The 17,895-nt window shown below is 34.2% G+C and overlaps 1 protein-coding gene across 2 annotated transcripts; it reads left to right on the plus strand.

The window, feature by feature from the left end:
* Positions 1 to 6: 6 nt before the first annotated feature.
* On the plus strand, positions 7 to 17,137 carry LOC123881140 (superoxide dismutase [Cu-Zn] 2-like). 2 transcript variants are annotated; one of them, XM_045929753.1, is made up of 5 exons: positions 7 to 122; positions 12,291 to 12,368; positions 13,191 to 13,433; positions 13,882 to 14,132; positions 16,962 to 17,137. In XM_045929753.1, exons 2-5 carry the CDS (start codon positions 12,306 to 12,308, stop codon positions 17,065 to 17,067), a joined length of 663 nt encoding a protein of 220 aa, XP_045785709.1. In that variant the 5' UTR covers positions 7 to 122; positions 12,291 to 12,305; the 3' UTR covers positions 17,068 to 17,137. The 2 variants fall into 2 exon arrangements, with proteins under 2 accessions (XP_045785709.1, XP_045785708.1); XM_045929752.1 differs by lacking the exon at positions 7 to 122 and adding an exon at positions 4,945 to 5,052 and having other exon boundaries at positions 16,962 to 17,136.
* The last annotated feature ends 758 nt before the right edge of the window (positions 17,138 to 17,895 follow it).

Below are 17,895 nucleotides of genomic sequence, written 5' to 3' on the forward strand. Positions count from 1 at the left end.
ATAATACTTAGGCTACAAATAATATTTTGTTTAGTGACTGTGAGGTGCAAGGTTAAGTAATAGTTGTGATTACTTAGTGCGACGTGATAACTTTGTTTACGTCTTCGGAAAATTATAACTATGTAAGTCTGTTTACATTTTCTAAATAGATACTTGCCTACTTGTTTTAAGATAATATACCTAATTGGAGCAGAAAATATTATATCTAATCGTTTCTAGATACTTAGCTGAAAGGGAAACTTCTCTTTGAATTACAAGCGCGATTTACTTTATAGCTTTTCCTGTGAGATTGCAATAGAATTTTCCACAGGCGTTGGTATATCGTTTTTCATTATTCTATTTATCCACCCTAAAACAGTCACCCTTGGACGTATATTGTATACTCGGAGTTACATTATACTATATACTGTATGCACGAAGGGTAGCTATATTAGGGTGAATAAATAAATGGAAAGCGTAGGTTGGAACAGTAAAGTAAACTCTAAGCTAAACAAGACACTTATCTTAAATAGGTTCTCTATCAAATACTTAGAGCGTGTACATTTAAGCTCCGTTTAATTAAAATAAACAGGAAGGTTATAATTGAAAATTAAAGGAAAATGTAAAATAAATGTAAAATGTAAAAAATACATCTACCTATAGGAAATATAGGTATGAGACGTGGGGCATATAGTAAATATAGAATGAGACGTGGAAGGCCTCTAGTATTACAAATTAACGAAGTCGCGGGTATAAGGTAGTATGTACTACCATTACCTTAGGCCAGTCGGGCTTTGAAAACTTGTTTGTCGTTTCGATATTGAGTTTAATTAGATCAAGGCGTTCGAGCTATATTGATATATTGATACATTTTTCAAAACACTGCTAATGGCTTTTACTTGCAATAATAATTGCTTTTTAGAGTTCTGTCACCCCTACAGACGGGATTCTATTACTAAGCCTCCTCTGTCCCTACGTCTGTCTATCTGTTGGTCTGTCAGCGGGTTGTATCTCATGATCTGTAGTAGGTAGAAACTAGAGAGTTTTTCTAAAACCGCCATAACAACAAATAGTAAAAAACCAAGATGGCAAACTTCATGCAAATTAAAAAGTAGATACCTATATATCTAGATAATTTATAGACTATCTTGTACGATGGTACGGACCCCATCGTGTGCGAGTTCGACTCGCACTTGTCCGTTTTTTTTCAGTTTTGCTAGCGACTGTCGTACCAATTGCAATGCAATTACAATTTCTGGTTTTGATGAGGATGCTCACCTTGCTATCGACACCTATCGGTCTTGCTTATATTCTTACCAACTAGCTAATGCCCGAGACTTCGCTCGCATGGATTTATATTTTTAAAAATTCTGTGGGAACTCTTTCTTTTTCCAGGGTAAAGTAGCTTATTTCACACTCGACTTTAACTAAGTAGGTATATCCTTGCAATAACCAACAAACACGCTTTCGTATTTATGGGTACCTACCTGGTGCATGTGAGGTGTGCGGGGATCGGGGAGTATTGAAAGGAAAACACGTCTTCTTTGGTTGAGGTTTACTCGTAGACTATCTTACACCACACCACCGGGGCAGGAGAAAAAAAGAAAAATGTAACGTAAATAATTTACATTTTTTTTTTTTTTTTTTTTACTTCCACTCGCAGGTGGTTCTATACCTTATAAACTAGGAACAAAAAGCTTAGTTCTATTCTTATGTACTACTTCACTTTTGTTATCTTTAAGAATTATTACGTTTGGTCCGACGTCATTTATCACTGTATAAGGGCCCTCAAATAAACAGTCAAGTTTTCCACCGCACTCATTTTTCACTAGCACTTTATCGTCTTTTTTATATGTCACTGTATTCACTTTTTTATCGTACTTACATTTCCTATCTAGTTTTGATTGTATTAAATTTTCACGAGCGTCCTTTTGCGCTACTTGCATTCTATATCTTAATTCTAAACTATAGTTATCTACATTATATAATGGTTCTACATCACTACTTAATCTACTTGGTATTCGACAACTTTTACCAAATACTAATTCATATGGGGCATATTTGGTCGATGTATGAACGGTATTGTTATATGAAAAACACCAAAAGGGTAGCCAATAACTCCAAGTTTCGGGTTGTTTATCACACATTATCCTCAGAAATGCACCTAGGTGTTTATGTGTATTTTCTAATGAACCTATACTTTGGTGGTGGTAAGCAGTTGAATTTAGTTTTTCAATTTCTAATAATTTACATACCTCCGTCATCGTTGAAGATAAAAATTCGGATCCCCTGTCACTTACCAGGCAATTTGGGATTCCAAATCTTAAGATAAAGTTATTTACAAATGCTCTAGCTACAGTTTTCGTTTCCTTATTTCTAATAGGATAAGCTTCTACAAATTTACTTAGTTCACACTGGAGTGTGAGTATGTAGACATTTCCTTCCTCATCTCTATCTAAAGGACCTACTAAATCTAAAAAGATTACGTGAAACATGGGGCAAATTAAATGATTATGATGATAACATTCTGGAATCGAATGATGAAGATACAACACCAGTCAATAGTTTTACCTCTTCAAATGAAGTTAGCAAAATTACTGATGATAATAAAAACAAAGGCACAGAAAAACAATTAGACAGTATTAGTGAAGTATTTCCAGATGACTCTCAACCAAATAAAGAAACAAATACAAGGTTTAATTAGAGACGATATTATTGAAGAGTGTCAGAGAGAGTGGGGAGTATTGAAAGGAAAACACGTCTTCTTTGGTTGAGGTTTACTCGTAGACTATCTTACACCACACATGAGTATGATGTGAAAAGGATTGATGCATTCGAAATGTGGGGGTGCTGGAGACGGATGCTCAATAGAATAGAAATAGAATAGAATAAGTAGATTTTTATTCAAGTAGACTTTTACAAGTGCTTTTGAATCGTCAAATAATTTACCACTGATTCGCAATGCCGTTCCTACCGAGAAGAACCAGCAAGGGACTCGGCGGTAGATCTTTTCAACTGTTTATATATTTCTTGGACGGAGCATAAGACCAACGACCCGATCTTAAATACATTGAAAATAACGATGCGGCTATCATACATCTGTCTGCGGTGGATGCTCGATTACTTCGATCACGTTGATGGGTAAAACGGGAGTAGCATAGAGGAATTCTTGGTCACTGGCAAGATCGGAGGAAGCCGGAAGGAGATACCGCGTACGCTGCCCGAGATGTTGGTCCGACCAGATAAGAGAAGCGGTCGACACAGCCTGCAATGCCTTCCGTACGACCTCTAACAGGGAAAAATGGCGCAACGTGAAGAAGGTGATATCTCGATGTAGCCACGATCTTCAAAATTAAGGGACCCACGCGAAAATATGACAGAAACCGACCGAAAGGAGTGTCTTATCACGGTATTTCAGATACACTGGCACTCCTGATTTTCTTCTGTATTTATATCCTCGATGTACTAATAATTATCTAAAAAAATAACCTTTTCCTGCAAGGTTTTTACGCTATTTTTCAGAATTACTGTAATTATTATTATTTTTCCTTTCTAGCATAGATATGTATTTCGAGTAGATATTGGGTGCATTACCTAGACAAAAAACCAAATTAAATACATTATATATCAATGATTAGAGATAATTAATAAAAATATAAGCCAGGCATTCCTACCTAGCTACTAGCTACTTACTAATTAGGTTTGTTTTGTTAGATTTTCCCCTTGATACCAGAACTAAAGTGATTCTTAGAAGATGACGCTTCGATAGGTATACGAGAAGTAGGTGTAACGAAATTGACATTTGACAGGTCTAATAATAGTGCTATCTTTACATAATGTTCCATGTGTCAATAAGTAAAGTACTTGCAAATCGTTGTATGGAAATAATTGATGTTACATTTCATTGTGCAACAATTTACTACACTTGGTTCCAAACGGGTTTGGATTCACTCTTCATTTCGTTTCGATCTCTCGAATGTTGTTCTCTATTTATTTATATTTATCACATATTTACATAAGCAATAAACTATATCGCATTAGGTATGTCTTCGATTGCTCTAGGGATGTGCAATGTGCATGCATCGATAATAAATTACCTACCTATTTATCGAATTGAGTAGGTAATTTTGTGCGGAATGATATATTTGATGCGGATTTTTTATCGATTATTTATTTGACTCATAACATAAGTAATTTATGGGGAGAGAAGGGAGACTGAAAATACTATGGCTACATCTAGTCTCCAGTGTAAGTTGCTTCATCGCAGCGAGTAGAGTCATCCGAACGAGTTCGAATAGGTATCTTTATCTAATGTGGAGATCGCCACAATATTTACGGTAGTAAAAAACGTGATCTAATTCAAAATGTAACCAATTGGAACAGATCTCTCTTTTGGATGATCCAGTGCGTCATTCACTAATTACTAGATACATTATATTTAACTCTAACAAGATATTTTCTTATCTGAAATCTTAGTTTTGATAAAAATTATTTACCAAAATGATTTCATGTAAGAATTTGAGTGCGAGATATTTAGTACACCTGACGTTGTACTTTTAATTATTTTAGTTTATCATACAATAAAAAGATAAGTCCTGACACACTCATCTGACTTATTAACGTCTAGCCCAAACCATTTAACTTAGAAAGCTTAAATTTTGCACACAGGTTACTTTTATACCTACTGTAGATAGACAAAGAATAAGATTTTTTTAGATTTCTCACGAGAGCTAAGACGCGGGCGGTCGCCAGTTTTATAATACAATAGGAACTGGAAAGTTACCAAAATCACCAGGATGTATTCTGTTGCGGACATCCGCACTTAACTGCGCTATCGAGCATCGCACATCCCTATTGCACGAACTTTTTGCCACTTAGTTGTATGGATCTGTTAAACCGGTCCGTAAAACCATAATACTATGACCCCCACAACTAGCCCCGAGGTCTTGAATCACATTCTGCGTCTGTTGTGCGCTGGAGCAAAATAGATCAGGTTATGCTGGTCAGTTACTTGCAATAAATGAGTATGCCTTTAGATTTCATTGAGACACATTAAGACCGGACCCCGCGAAGGTAAGTCGTATTCTTGTACTGAGATAAAGATTATATTGTTTTATCCTATAGATTACTTTGATAACTTCAGTCAATCTTCCGAAAATTGTGTTGATACAAGCATAGATACAAGCATCAGATATCTTTGAGTATCTAACGTCTTTCATTATATATCTACCTACCTACTTAGTAAAAGTGATAGTTTGCATTTATTCATTTATCACGAAAATTTGTCCGGTATTTATGTGAACTTTTGTCCTGTGTCATATACTTACTACCTTAATATTAGGCCAAGTTCACGCAAGAAAATGCCCGGTATTTAGGTAGACAGGTATGTGAACTAAACCTGTCGTTAAGTTAACTCGGTGTCATAATAAAATTAAGTAGGTATTTCCGTGTGAAAGGATTTGTGAGGCAAGAAAAGATGCCCAGGTTTAATACATAAGTGAACTAAAAAAAAAACTGCTTTGTAAGTTAGGCCGTGGCGGTACAGTGTTAGGCTGATGCCTTAATTAAGTACCTACTTATTTAATTGAATTTAAGATAATATTCAAACACCAGTTATAGTGGTAAAATGTATAAGGCTCATCAGACATTATTCCAACATATTGTACCTACATTTTATTGAATAAATCATTGAATTTGAATTTGAATTTAGATACATTTTATTTGAAAAAAATCATGCAAAAAGTTTGCCTGATGTTAATGAACTAAAGTATATAAGTTTACCTACTAAAAAAATTTTCAAAAGAAAAATAAAACCGACTTCAAAAACGACAAACACTAAAAAGTAAAAAATAACTTTTGTTTAGCTACACGTGTAATGTACCTAGGTATGAAGTCGAGCGAGCATATTAAAACAAAATTAGAAATCCAAGAGTGAAGCTCGCCCGACTTCATACCTAGGTACATTACACGTGTAGCTAAACAAAAGTTATTTTTTACTTTTTAGTGTTTGTCGTTTTTGAAGTCGGTTTTATTTTTCTTTTGAAAATTTTTTATTTCACAATTTTTAGTGGCCCCACTGTACCCTGTGCCCAGTTAAAACCCTACTGTTTACTAAGCTATTACACTGATCGCGAGCAATTTGCTCCTATCCATTGAGGAGTTCTGTTCTCCATCTCCGAAGATATTCATCAGATCTTCACCAAATTTATATGGGACCACCTGCACAGTATACCCTTTCAAACAAAAAAAAAATTTTCCAAATCGGTCCAGGGGTTTTTGAGTAATCGGGGAACATACATAAAAAATATAAAAAAAAAATAAAAAAAAAAAAAAAAAAAAAAAAAGATTCCGACGAATTGAGAACCTCCTCCTTTTTTGGAAGTCGGTTAAAAATAGCCTTTGTTCCGGCTTATTTGCTTTTTTTATGCTAAGATGATGCTAAAATAGTAATTTTTATTCAGTTTGAAATTGTTGATAGGTACCTAAGTAAGTTAGGTACCCCCAGCAACTTCGTACGTGTAGATTTAGATTTTTAAAATCCCGTGATTTATAGGTCTTTGTCCCGTGAGAACTCTTTTAATATCACTTGAATCTTTAAATCTGGGATAAACAGAAGGGTATGTTAGGTAGGTACTCTCAAAGACTTTATTTATATATCCATTGTCCATGCAAGAATCACGTCGTTGCTCCGTTTCGGCGTGATTGAAGGACAAACCAACAAACAAACACACTTTCGCGATTAAAAAAAATTGGTTGTCTGTAAAGTCGGTTTACTGACGATAGTTGAACGTGACAACAAAGGCCGCGCTCTCGCTTGCACTTCAAGCCTTACATGGAACGCCTCAGAGCGAGGTAACGCCGCATGAGTCATGTTTTTTCGTGCGTGCAGCCGGCTCTATCGAATTATAAGACGTTGTCACGTCAATAATATTATTAGGATTTGAATGATGTTCAAATTGTTGTTTCACATCGATGTTGTTTCAGTGTTAAAGTAAATAAACAAACAAAACTATTGTACTAAATTAAATTTGATGAATTTGAACACTAATCTTTGATTAATCATTGTTTAACTATTTCGTATTGACTGAGTGATTAACTTTCTAGGTGCGCTCTATCTTTTGGTGATTTTCTTAAATAAAATTTGTTTACTTGAGCTTTAACTGAAAACATTTCTGCAACTGAGATAGGGTCAAACTCAGTTATCAGTAAGATATATTCGTACTTGGTAAAGAAGTAAACAAAAACAACAGGTACGTTATAGGTACCTATGTATGCATATGAACAATGACTTTCAATCACACTGTGATTACTGATTACCTTTGTGATGTTAAAAACAATCGATAAGATCTTGATCTCTGTCAATTTTGTTCAAGGAAAATTCTCATGAAATTAATTAATTTGAGTATCACGTGTCCAGGAAAATATTTTGCACGTTATCACCATATTCACTTTTTGTCCATACTAATACAATAAATGCGAAACTGTCTATCTGTGTGTGTGTGGTACTTTTTCAAGGCATATCCGAAGCTTGCAACCCTAGACGGACGTAGGCACATTTCATTCCGGAAAACCAAAGAATTTCCACGGCAATTTAAAAACTAAAATCCATCTAATACATTATTCTCATCTATTGTCCAACGATAATGGCCAAGTGTAAATGTTGGCTACCTACGTAATAATATTTTACTAGCTGATGCCCGCGACTTCGTTCGCGTGGACGTAGGTTTTTAAAAATCCCGTGGGAACTCTTTGATTTTCCGGAAAAAAGGAGACTATGAGCTAATTCAGGGTATAATCTATCTCCATTCTAAATTTCATCCCAATCCGTTAGTAGATTTTGCGTGAAGGAGTAACAAACATACACACGTACACACACACATACACACACACACACATACACACAAACTTTCGCCTTTATAATATTAGTGTGAAGTGTAATTGAATAGGTAACATAGATGAACTAGTAAATATCTGAAAGATGCAGTTGTTACTGATTGACCATAAAAATGCAATAATACTCTACGAAGGTACCTAGGTCATGATTTACGAATGTGCAAACTCAGGAAATTTAATTATCTGTAAAAATAAGAAAATTTGAATAAAATAGGTCAACAGCTAAGCACAATATTTACGGTAAAGGCTCGCCGTCACTAAACGAATGTCCTGAATTGTTGTTAAGAGGGCTCTCTCCGTCACTCGTTTTCACTCGTTTCATACAATCGTAGTTCCAATTTCATTTGAATATTAAGCAACCTAAGTCCATGAAATTTTGCAGACATATTCTAGAAACTAATATCATGTCTGTGGTTTTCCAGATTTCTGTTAAAATATTCGGTTTCAAAGTTACGCGGTCTTAAAATTTTCATACAAATCTTGGAGCCCCTGTAATTTTAAAACTACATATTTTTAGAAAAATCTAAAACATCACAGACACAGATATTAGTTTCTAGAATATGTCAGCAAAATTTCATGGACTTTGGTTGCTTAATATTCAAATGAAATTGGAACTACGATTGTATGAAACGAGTGGAAACGAGTGACGGAGAGAGCCCTGTTAAATAAAAGAAATCTCTAAATTTTTTATGGGGGTGATAACATACATCTTACATTCTTATTAAGTAAGTATGGCTTATCTAAGTGTAACAGTTGATGCAATATAAACTCAGTGCAATGCCTATCAAATCTTACTCGGGTTTATATTGTTGAAGGTGGTGGTGAGTTCTCTACGTATATTTTTTTTCGATGACTACGATTTCACAGTAGCAACCACGTAGAATCTAATAAGTGAATGATTAGGTCATTACATTACATTGTTTTAAAGGTACAAATACAATAAAATTGAAGAGTATGTCTATGATTTTGAATGACTCATTAAAAGTTTAGCAGAGTTTAGGCCGTTTTGCTTGAAAATGAGTAATTCATGTACTTTTTATTCAATGATGGAAATCATGAACTTAGAACTCGATTTCAACACAGTTTTAGGCCGTTTTGCTTGAAAATAAGTTCAGATTTGTACAAGAACATCCGGAAAAAGTATTTTGAACTGAAGTGTACTTACACCGTTTTGTTCGTCAGCCAATTTATTCATCAAAATTCAAAATGTTTTTATTCAATTAAACTTTTACAAGTGCTTTTGAATCGTCAAAAAAATTTACCACTGGTTCGGAATGCCGTCCCTACCGAGAAGAACCAGCAAGAAACTCGGCGGTTGCTCTTTTCAAGTTCATATTCAATTTATCACACATCCTGAATAATTTATCAATATTATGCTTTGTCTCTTTCTCATCCGGTTTATAAGATCATTTTAATTTAAATTACTAATGGAAATATTTATTTTAAAAAAAACTTGTAAACAAGGTAATTGAAGGTCCTAATAAGTTTGTTGCTATAAGTAGACTTATGTATGCACAAGGCTACGCAGTTAGTCACGCTCAATTCATTTTCCGGAGATATTAAGTATACCGTACTTGTAATCTACTCATGTGCTTGTATCGTATAGGCACAGATAGGTACGAGATTTTATCACTCACTAGGTAGGTACAATGCGTTGCTATTAAAGGCTGTAATGCCTCTTTGTTTGAATGACTCGTACATTGATGTTCCTACTGTACTTATTATGAGGTAATAGTGTCAGAAACCTTCATGGAAGTGTCAATAACAACTGTACAAAGTTTCAATTCAATAAAAATTTAGATTAACTAAGTGGTAATCTCCGAGACTCATGACCCGATTCGGAAAATTCTTTCACTGATAGAGATAGCTTTATCTATCTATTATATTATCTCCTAGTGCTAAGTATAGGCTAATAATTTATGGACAAATTTGCGAGAAAGACCTGCAGATTTCTGTAAAAATGTGCAGTTTTACGGTCGGAATGAATAAATAAATCTAAGTAACTAACTGTAATTTGTCGATAGGTAAGTTTTTAGCAATAGGCATATTGTTTTTGGTCAAAAAATACTATACATTTTGGACAGATAACAATGTTGCTATGTAACATATCCACAGATTAAAGATAGATTAACTATAAGTACTGTTAATCGAGCACAAACATTTACATAAATCTTTGAGTACGTGTAATTTACTTACACGTACTCAAAGATTTATGTAAAGATTTAAGTACTTTAAAGGTACTTCTAGAACGTATCTCCATTTCATTGAGTTTGATTGGTTTAAAAGGTCACAGAGTACACACTGGTTGCACTGGAAAGGTCGTATTATTTCATTATAGCGGTCACTCACCTTTACAATAATAATATTATAATCTTCATGATTTAATTACGTACTTGTAATTGTAGACATACTTACCTACCTGTTGCAAAATTAGAGCGTATTTACATAGGTACCTACCCAATACCCATATTGTACAATTATCTTGACCGTGAATATAATCAGTCACGCAGTCAAATTATTATTATTGCATTTTTCCTTATTTAAAGCAAAAGTAACTTGAAACAAGAATGGCTAGTTACAATGTAATTCTCAACATAAAAGTCAATATTAACATTATGTTAGGTATCTACGTATTTTGTAAAAATATAGCCTTCGAATATTTTTATTCCACATTTAAAGTAACTGATCATAATAAGAAAAATATGTCTCAATTGCAATTTAAAGAATGTTGTTGCTAACAATGTGATAGGTAAATTACTATTTCCTTATTATAATTTATAGCACGAATAATTTAATCCCCATAAGAGGTATTAAATTAAAATCAGGTGTCAGTGTTGACTGTTCCTTAGTCATAAGTAGACCGTATATGAGTACTATATTGCCCATTTACTTTTTATTGAGATTTATGACGGTAGTAAAATAAAGCAACCTACTCACATTTTGCATTCTAACCATTGAATTATTATTATCTACTAAACCTCCTAATATACGAACCTATTCTATTTGTAATCTGTCAATGAGTTACTCAGAAACTTAGTTATTTTTCAATAAGGTATGGTCTTTTTTGACAAATAACTAACATTGCTAATTAACCTTATTAATTAATTTAACTTAATTGATTAATTAATTATTATTAATTACAACCGTAAAATATTAGCATATCAATTGAGAAATATGTTTATGAAGTGGGTAGGCATATTAAAGTGGATTTACTTACAAAAATGAATATTTTAACAAGGGATACCTGCCCTGGTCCAGATACTTACTTGTACCTGTAGGTTGCCTTAGTTACCTAAGACCTATCGCAATTTACAAGAGACTTCTTGCATGATTAGTTACTTAACTAGGTAGGTGAGATAAATAGTCATTGTCTGTTCAACAAGATTTGCAGCGTAAACAATAAACGTTAATAATTAATGTACTACACCTATTGACTGGCTAATTGGTAATCATACCTATTTAGTTACATGCGATGTGTACTAAATTAACCGAGTGTGGCATGTATTATTTATCTTAATCCGAGATTATCAAGGAACAATTATTTAGATACTTAGTCAAAGCTCAGAAAATCTTTGCTTGTTGTCAGATTCTTTATTACTTTACATATATTTTTTAATTACAACTCTGTTTTGGCTAACGAAGCCACGGTGCTTACGAGTTAACTAAATATTAAGAGTGGTCCATACAAACGTAGTTTGGATGGTTCTCATTTGAATATTAACTAATCAAACTCGATGTAATTTTTTTAGATACATTCATTTAAAAAACTAATACCTTTGCCTATGATTTGCCAGATTTCTGTAAACATAACTACATAGTTTTAAACTTGAAAAATCGTGAGACCGTGTCGTAACAGAAATCTGGAAAACCACAGACATAAATAAATAGATTAATAGAACTTATCTACAAAATTTCATTGGGACTTCGTCTGTGTTGGTGTTAGCTGGCGAGCGTGCTCTGCCTTTATGCAGTGTTTTTTTTTTGTTAAAACTGACTGGAAAGCGCTCTAAAGGGGTGCCGTGCGTATGTCAGGCACAGACGGGGTCCATACTTGTATAGTTTAACTAACTTGTTATATACAAATAACTACAAACTTGACATTGGCTAATCTTTGTAAAGCCAGACGAAAAAGAAAAAAAAATTCATTGAGTTTGATTGGTTAGTAGTTAAGTACCTATTCAAATGAGACCCACACTACCTTTGTTTGGAACATAACGAATAATGAAATAATATGATAGTGCTAACAGCATGTTAAAAACGTCTTTAGTTGGAGAACGTCCTGATTTCTTTTATGAATTGTTCCCATTTTACCAAGTCTAATCTCATGCAAACTATACAGGGATGTAGAAAACGAGATAGGAATGACGTGATCTATATTCAATATTCATGTTTCATTTGGACTGATTACTTTTTTACAGATAGAAAAAAAAAAGATGATGTATCAGCTATTATTCTTGGCGTCAGCGGCGCTGCTCGTTGCCGGCCATGGCGGCCATGTAAGTATAATTTTGTTATGATAATAATTGAGGCGAACAAAATGGTGTATTTGCACGTAATAGAATTTTATAGATGGAACAATAAACTAAACGAAAAATTCTGAAACCATTTTGTAATTATACCGTTTTGATCAAAATCACGAACTTTTAACTCAATTTTAGCACATTTTTAGGCCGTTTTGCTTTGATATGAGTTCAGATTTTGATATTCAGAGGACCAAAAATGTCTGGATAAAAAAACTATTTTGATCAAAAGTGTAATTACACCGTTTTGTTCGCCAGCTCCTTTATTTATATTACATCGATAGTTATAAAATTGATACCACGTTAGTACTTAGTAGTATCTTTTCAAAATCCTTCAAAACTTGTCATAAAGATTTGTAATAGGTGATACTTAATGTTTTTAAAGAATTTTAAAGACTCGCTAATAAACACAACGGAATGTCTTAGCAGAAGAGTAGAGAAAATATAACCAGTCCTGCAGGTTTCTACTGTATACAAACGATAATAATAACGATACCCGGATACACCCATTAAAATGATCTAAAAACCAATACCATTATTAATACCGGTAAAAGTAACAATACTTATACCAGTGATTATACATCTATCTCTAGCCATGTATAAAGCATCATCTTTACATGACGCGCATTTTATTATTAAGTAACGATAAAAATACGTGTATAACGTTAAATAATATTTGTATACCGCTATCATTGACGTTATCTTTTGAACGTAACATAACCAACCAGTAACATAAAATCGAGAAAATTTGTGTAAATTTTTATACTTATTGAGTTTAAAACATTTCAATGTCTTCAGGACCATTCCCACATAGCAAGTACAAGCAAGGAGGGAGCAACTCTACGCGCAGTAGCTCGCCTGGCCAGCCCAGATGGCCACGACATCCACGGCAATGTGACCTTTACGCAAGAGGGTGATACGGTCCACATCCTTGGACACATCTACGGCATGCCAAAGGGACTATACGGATTCCATGTCCATGAGAGTGGAGATATCACTGGAGGGTGCCTCTCTACTGGAGCGCATTTCAACCCTGAAAACGTAAATTGATATATCTTTTAACTATATGTATCACAACGATCGCCACTTACATTTATTTCGCTTAAGATCTAATCATTCGTATTATTTATCAAGGAAGGAAAGAAAGCGTAAAATCTCAGCACAATCGGAGAACTTGGGATTGTTTTGTACGTCTACTTAATTAAGTAGATCAACTCAGGGCAAATTATTTGAAAATTTTTGTCACAATCCTATTTTTTCAAGATCTCATGAGTTTAATTTGGTTACCAAAATTGTCATCAAATCAAGAGTGAATAGGCATCTTCTAGGCAAGAGCATTCCACCTTTTGCTGTTTTATTACTTGCCAGAATGCACTTGTCTATAAATGAAAAAAAGTCTTGTCCATCCGATTTACTCCATAATGCCAGTACGTACGTAACACCTTAAAAGTTATAAGCTAATAAATCCTTATCATTTCTCTTAACGCAGAAATTACACGGCCATCCCGAAGATGCAGAGCGCCACGTTGGAGATCTTGGCAACATTGAGTTCGACAATGATAGCCTGAGTCATATTGACTTCTACGACAAAGTGATCGCTCTATACGGTCCCCACAGCATCCTCGGCAGAGCTGTCGTCCTCCACGCAATGGCTGACGACTTTGGAAGATCAGACCACCCCGATTCGAGGAAGACTGGCAACGCTGGAGGCCGCGTCGCATGCGGTGTTATTGGCATCCAGTAATTCCCTATTTGTTAACTTTAAAAATAGATCTCCACGCGGATGCATGCTCGACGAACAAGATTCATGTACAAAATAACTCGGAAACGGGTATCTAACCTGAAAATACTCACCAAAACAATCAATTTTTGTTTAGGCCTTAAACCTTCTGTTCGTTTGGACACATTTGTCGAGTGAATTATTGACATTTTTGTTAAACAGTTGATTCTGTCATGATTTAAGATTTAGTCCCATATTAAAAGTTGTTTATAATGAGAAGTAGAGTTACTTTTTGGATTCCCTTTTCGACCTTATAGAGCATAGCAATGCTAGATGTTCCATTCATTTGAATCAGCTTGTAAAGTCAAACATGTACCCTCGTGAAGACCTACCGTAACTCCCGAAAACTGAAACGCACACTAAAATTTTAAATCACTTTTTTGGTTGTCTTTAACTTTGGGCAAAATACCGTCGATTTTGAGGCACACTCTAATATTAAATACCGTTTCAGTATTCGGTCGTAAATCACGTATTTGAACTTTGAAGATATTTTAATAACACTTCTGAATTCAATCCCATTGAATTCAGAAGTGTTTTTAATATTTTAAGACTTGTTTCATTGCTCTTTAAGATAGTTTGAAGATCTTGGTTTCGACTCATTGTGATCTAATTTTATGAATAATAGGTATATAGTATATACTTACACCAAAAATATTATCATTTTTGGTGTCGCATTACTTTTTAAGTAATAAAACAGGTCGTCAATAAAGCAGCTATTTTTTTTTACTATAATTGGATAAAGTTTTTTTATTACACTTGTTTGTTTTTCTCTTTTCCCTCTGATTTCAATTGATTAATTATGGACTGAGTTGAGCAGGTTTATCTATAAAGCGTGTTAGAGAAATCATATTATAACATGAGAAATGGGGTAGGTACCCAGATAAGCTTAGAAATTCATACATTCTCGAAACGATACCAGAAAAGCTAGGCTAGATAGCGAAACTAGTAGCATTAGGTAAAATAAATTTTATGATAAGTAGGTATACCTGCTATTAAAATAACGTTTGAATCACTCAGCCATATATAAACCTCATCAAATATGCAGAGCACACAATAAAAAACCTACTTATCCAGTAGTTTTTTATTAGAAGCAAATGTCGTTTGGAAATATTGAACCCTGTGTTCTTATAATAACCACATTTAGGTGTTCTTACTTACTTAGGTTAGGTACTTAGGTTGTATACATTTTGAACGAAGAAGCTAAAATATAAAGACCACAACAATTTTTTTATGTATTATATAGTCCAAATAAATGCCGAAATCACGATTGGTCTAAGCAATGCTCAGAGATGCTGCTTAGCCCGAAGATAAAACTTTTGCCTAACGAGTTTTCAGGCCAACCTAAAAGTGCCTTTTTTTAATTTTCTAAGGCAGGATTTTCTCACCTGCTGGTAATATAAGTAAACAGGAACGCTTCAAGTTGGTAGGAATATGATAGTTTGTAATTATGTACCTAGTACCTACTGTACAACCTAAATAATCCAATCGGAAATCGAACCTGGCATCTCTTGCTCGCTGGCGAGTAATGATTTATTGGGTCCTTCTTCACCTTTTTACTGTAGTTCCACAGGGCATCGCCAAGATCTGCCCTGCACCCGTAGGTACGTCGTCAAAATTCCACGGATACGTACAAACTCTACTATTACTTCTCATTTTTAATTCGAACCGCTATGTTATGGAACGCCCTTCAAGCATCAGTTTTTCCCTAATTTTAATATGAGTACCTTCAAGTCAAGAGTGAATATAGGCATCTTCTAGACAAGCGCGCTCCATCTTAGGCTAAATGACCGGTGCGGTCAAATAGGTGTGTTGATTCATCATACAGCAATGTATCTGTGCGCGCACATACGGAACACGGACGGAAAGTCAGGCGTAGATAAATAGAAGAGCGGTGATAAACAAAACGGTGTAATTACACTTCTGATCAAAATTCTTCAATCGAATTCTTCAATTTTTTTTCAATCGAACATCTTCTGGCTCACTGAAAACCAAACAGTCTTGAATCCAAAGCCTATGATTCTGAACACTAAATACAAACTTGAAGCTGTTTCAAGTTTGTTTGAAGTTGCTGTTTGTGGTTTCGATCAAAACGGCATAATTACAGTAAAGCTTTTAAAGCTTTCATTCAAATTTTTGCTCCTCCCGTAAAATTTTTCTTTGTGAAATTACACCGTTTTGTTCGTCAACTCCTCAATCATAAATCTAGGTGGCTTTAAGACCGCGCGTCGTTCATTTAACCGCCCGTGTGCCCTTGCCTTATTTAACAGATACATCGTGGCGGCTAATTGACCGCCGGTTATTTACATACTTCCACCGTGCATTCTTACTTAGGGCCAGCTGCATATCAGGCGGTTAAAATTTATATTACGGTTGCCGATAAACTTTGATTAATTGATTACTGTTTAAATCGGCGGTTAAAAGTTATATTACTGTTGCCGATAAGCTTTGACTACTTGACTAATGTTTAACTCGACCAATAAAAGTGAAATGGGTTGCACAAATCAATATTCATATTTCATACCTCCATAATTAAGATCAAAGGTGAAATTTCCGTCCAAAGCTAACATGCCCTGACAAGTGCAACTTATTTTGCTTTTATCGATGTTCAAAGTAACGTAACTTTAAGCGCCTGATATGGAATTGCTCCTAAGACTGCCTTCTTATCGAAGAACGTTTAAAAGAGTATGGGACGCGCGCTTAACTACAGGCATAGTGTAAATGAGTAGGTTCCTGGGAGTGGAGCGGTGCGGAAGGTTTGATACTAGCCTGATTTAAAAATTTCTTTTCAGGAGTCCTGTATATGGCTGGGACCGGAACGCTGCCTCTTCTAGCAAATACTGGATTACCTCTATCATGTTTGTAGTTCTTTCTGTTACTACTATGTTACTACAGTAACTTAAGTTTCTCTGAAATGTTATCATAGTAATTTAAGTTTCTTTTAAATGTTACTACAGTAACTTGAGTTTCCCTTAAATATTACTACCTACTGTAACTTAAGTTTATCTTAAATGTTACTCTACTAATCTATGCTTCTATCGGTCGAATGCAGAGACATCTCTTAATGCGTTTAAGGGCATCTAATAGTAGATATTAATATCTGGCTTTTGACAATTCAAATTAATGTCAACTCAAAACACTACGCTTGGGATATTTTGTTTCTGTATTCGGTTATAAACGTAGTGATTATATTATTTTTGTATTCTATCATGCTACCTATGTGCTTTTCATAAAATAATATTGTAGCTCTTAAATAATACTGCAGTAACTTCAATTTCTCTTAAAAGTTACTACAGTAACTTCTCTTAATTAAAACTTCAATAGGTAATTTATGTTTCTACAGACATTTACCTACTATCTAGTTTAACTTTAGTCATTTAAGCCAGTGTTTTCTGTTTATTCGATTATGAGAAAGGTATTATTTAATTATGTTATTAAATGTATTATTATAATATTTAGATATTAGGTATATGTATTATCAAATGCCTTTAGGACTCCTAAGTCCTAAGTAAATTATAAAGTGGGCTTATCCATAAACATGCGTAGAATACACTTTCGATGACAGTTCATGATATAAAGTATTAACGAAAGCGTGTTTTTGTAACAATAAGAATAACGATAGCTATAGTTATTTATCTCTTATAGCTCTTATATAGAAAATATAATGTTGAATACTGAAAATGTACGGTTGAATACGTTGAATATTACTATTGATATTACTTACAG

The sequence above is a fragment of the Maniola jurtina genome, chromosome 3, assembly GCF_905333055.1.
Source record: "Maniola jurtina chromosome 3, ilManJurt1.1, whole genome shotgun sequence".
In the NCBI taxonomy this organism is placed as follows: Eukaryota; Metazoa; Arthropoda; class Insecta; order Lepidoptera; family Nymphalidae; genus Maniola; species Maniola jurtina.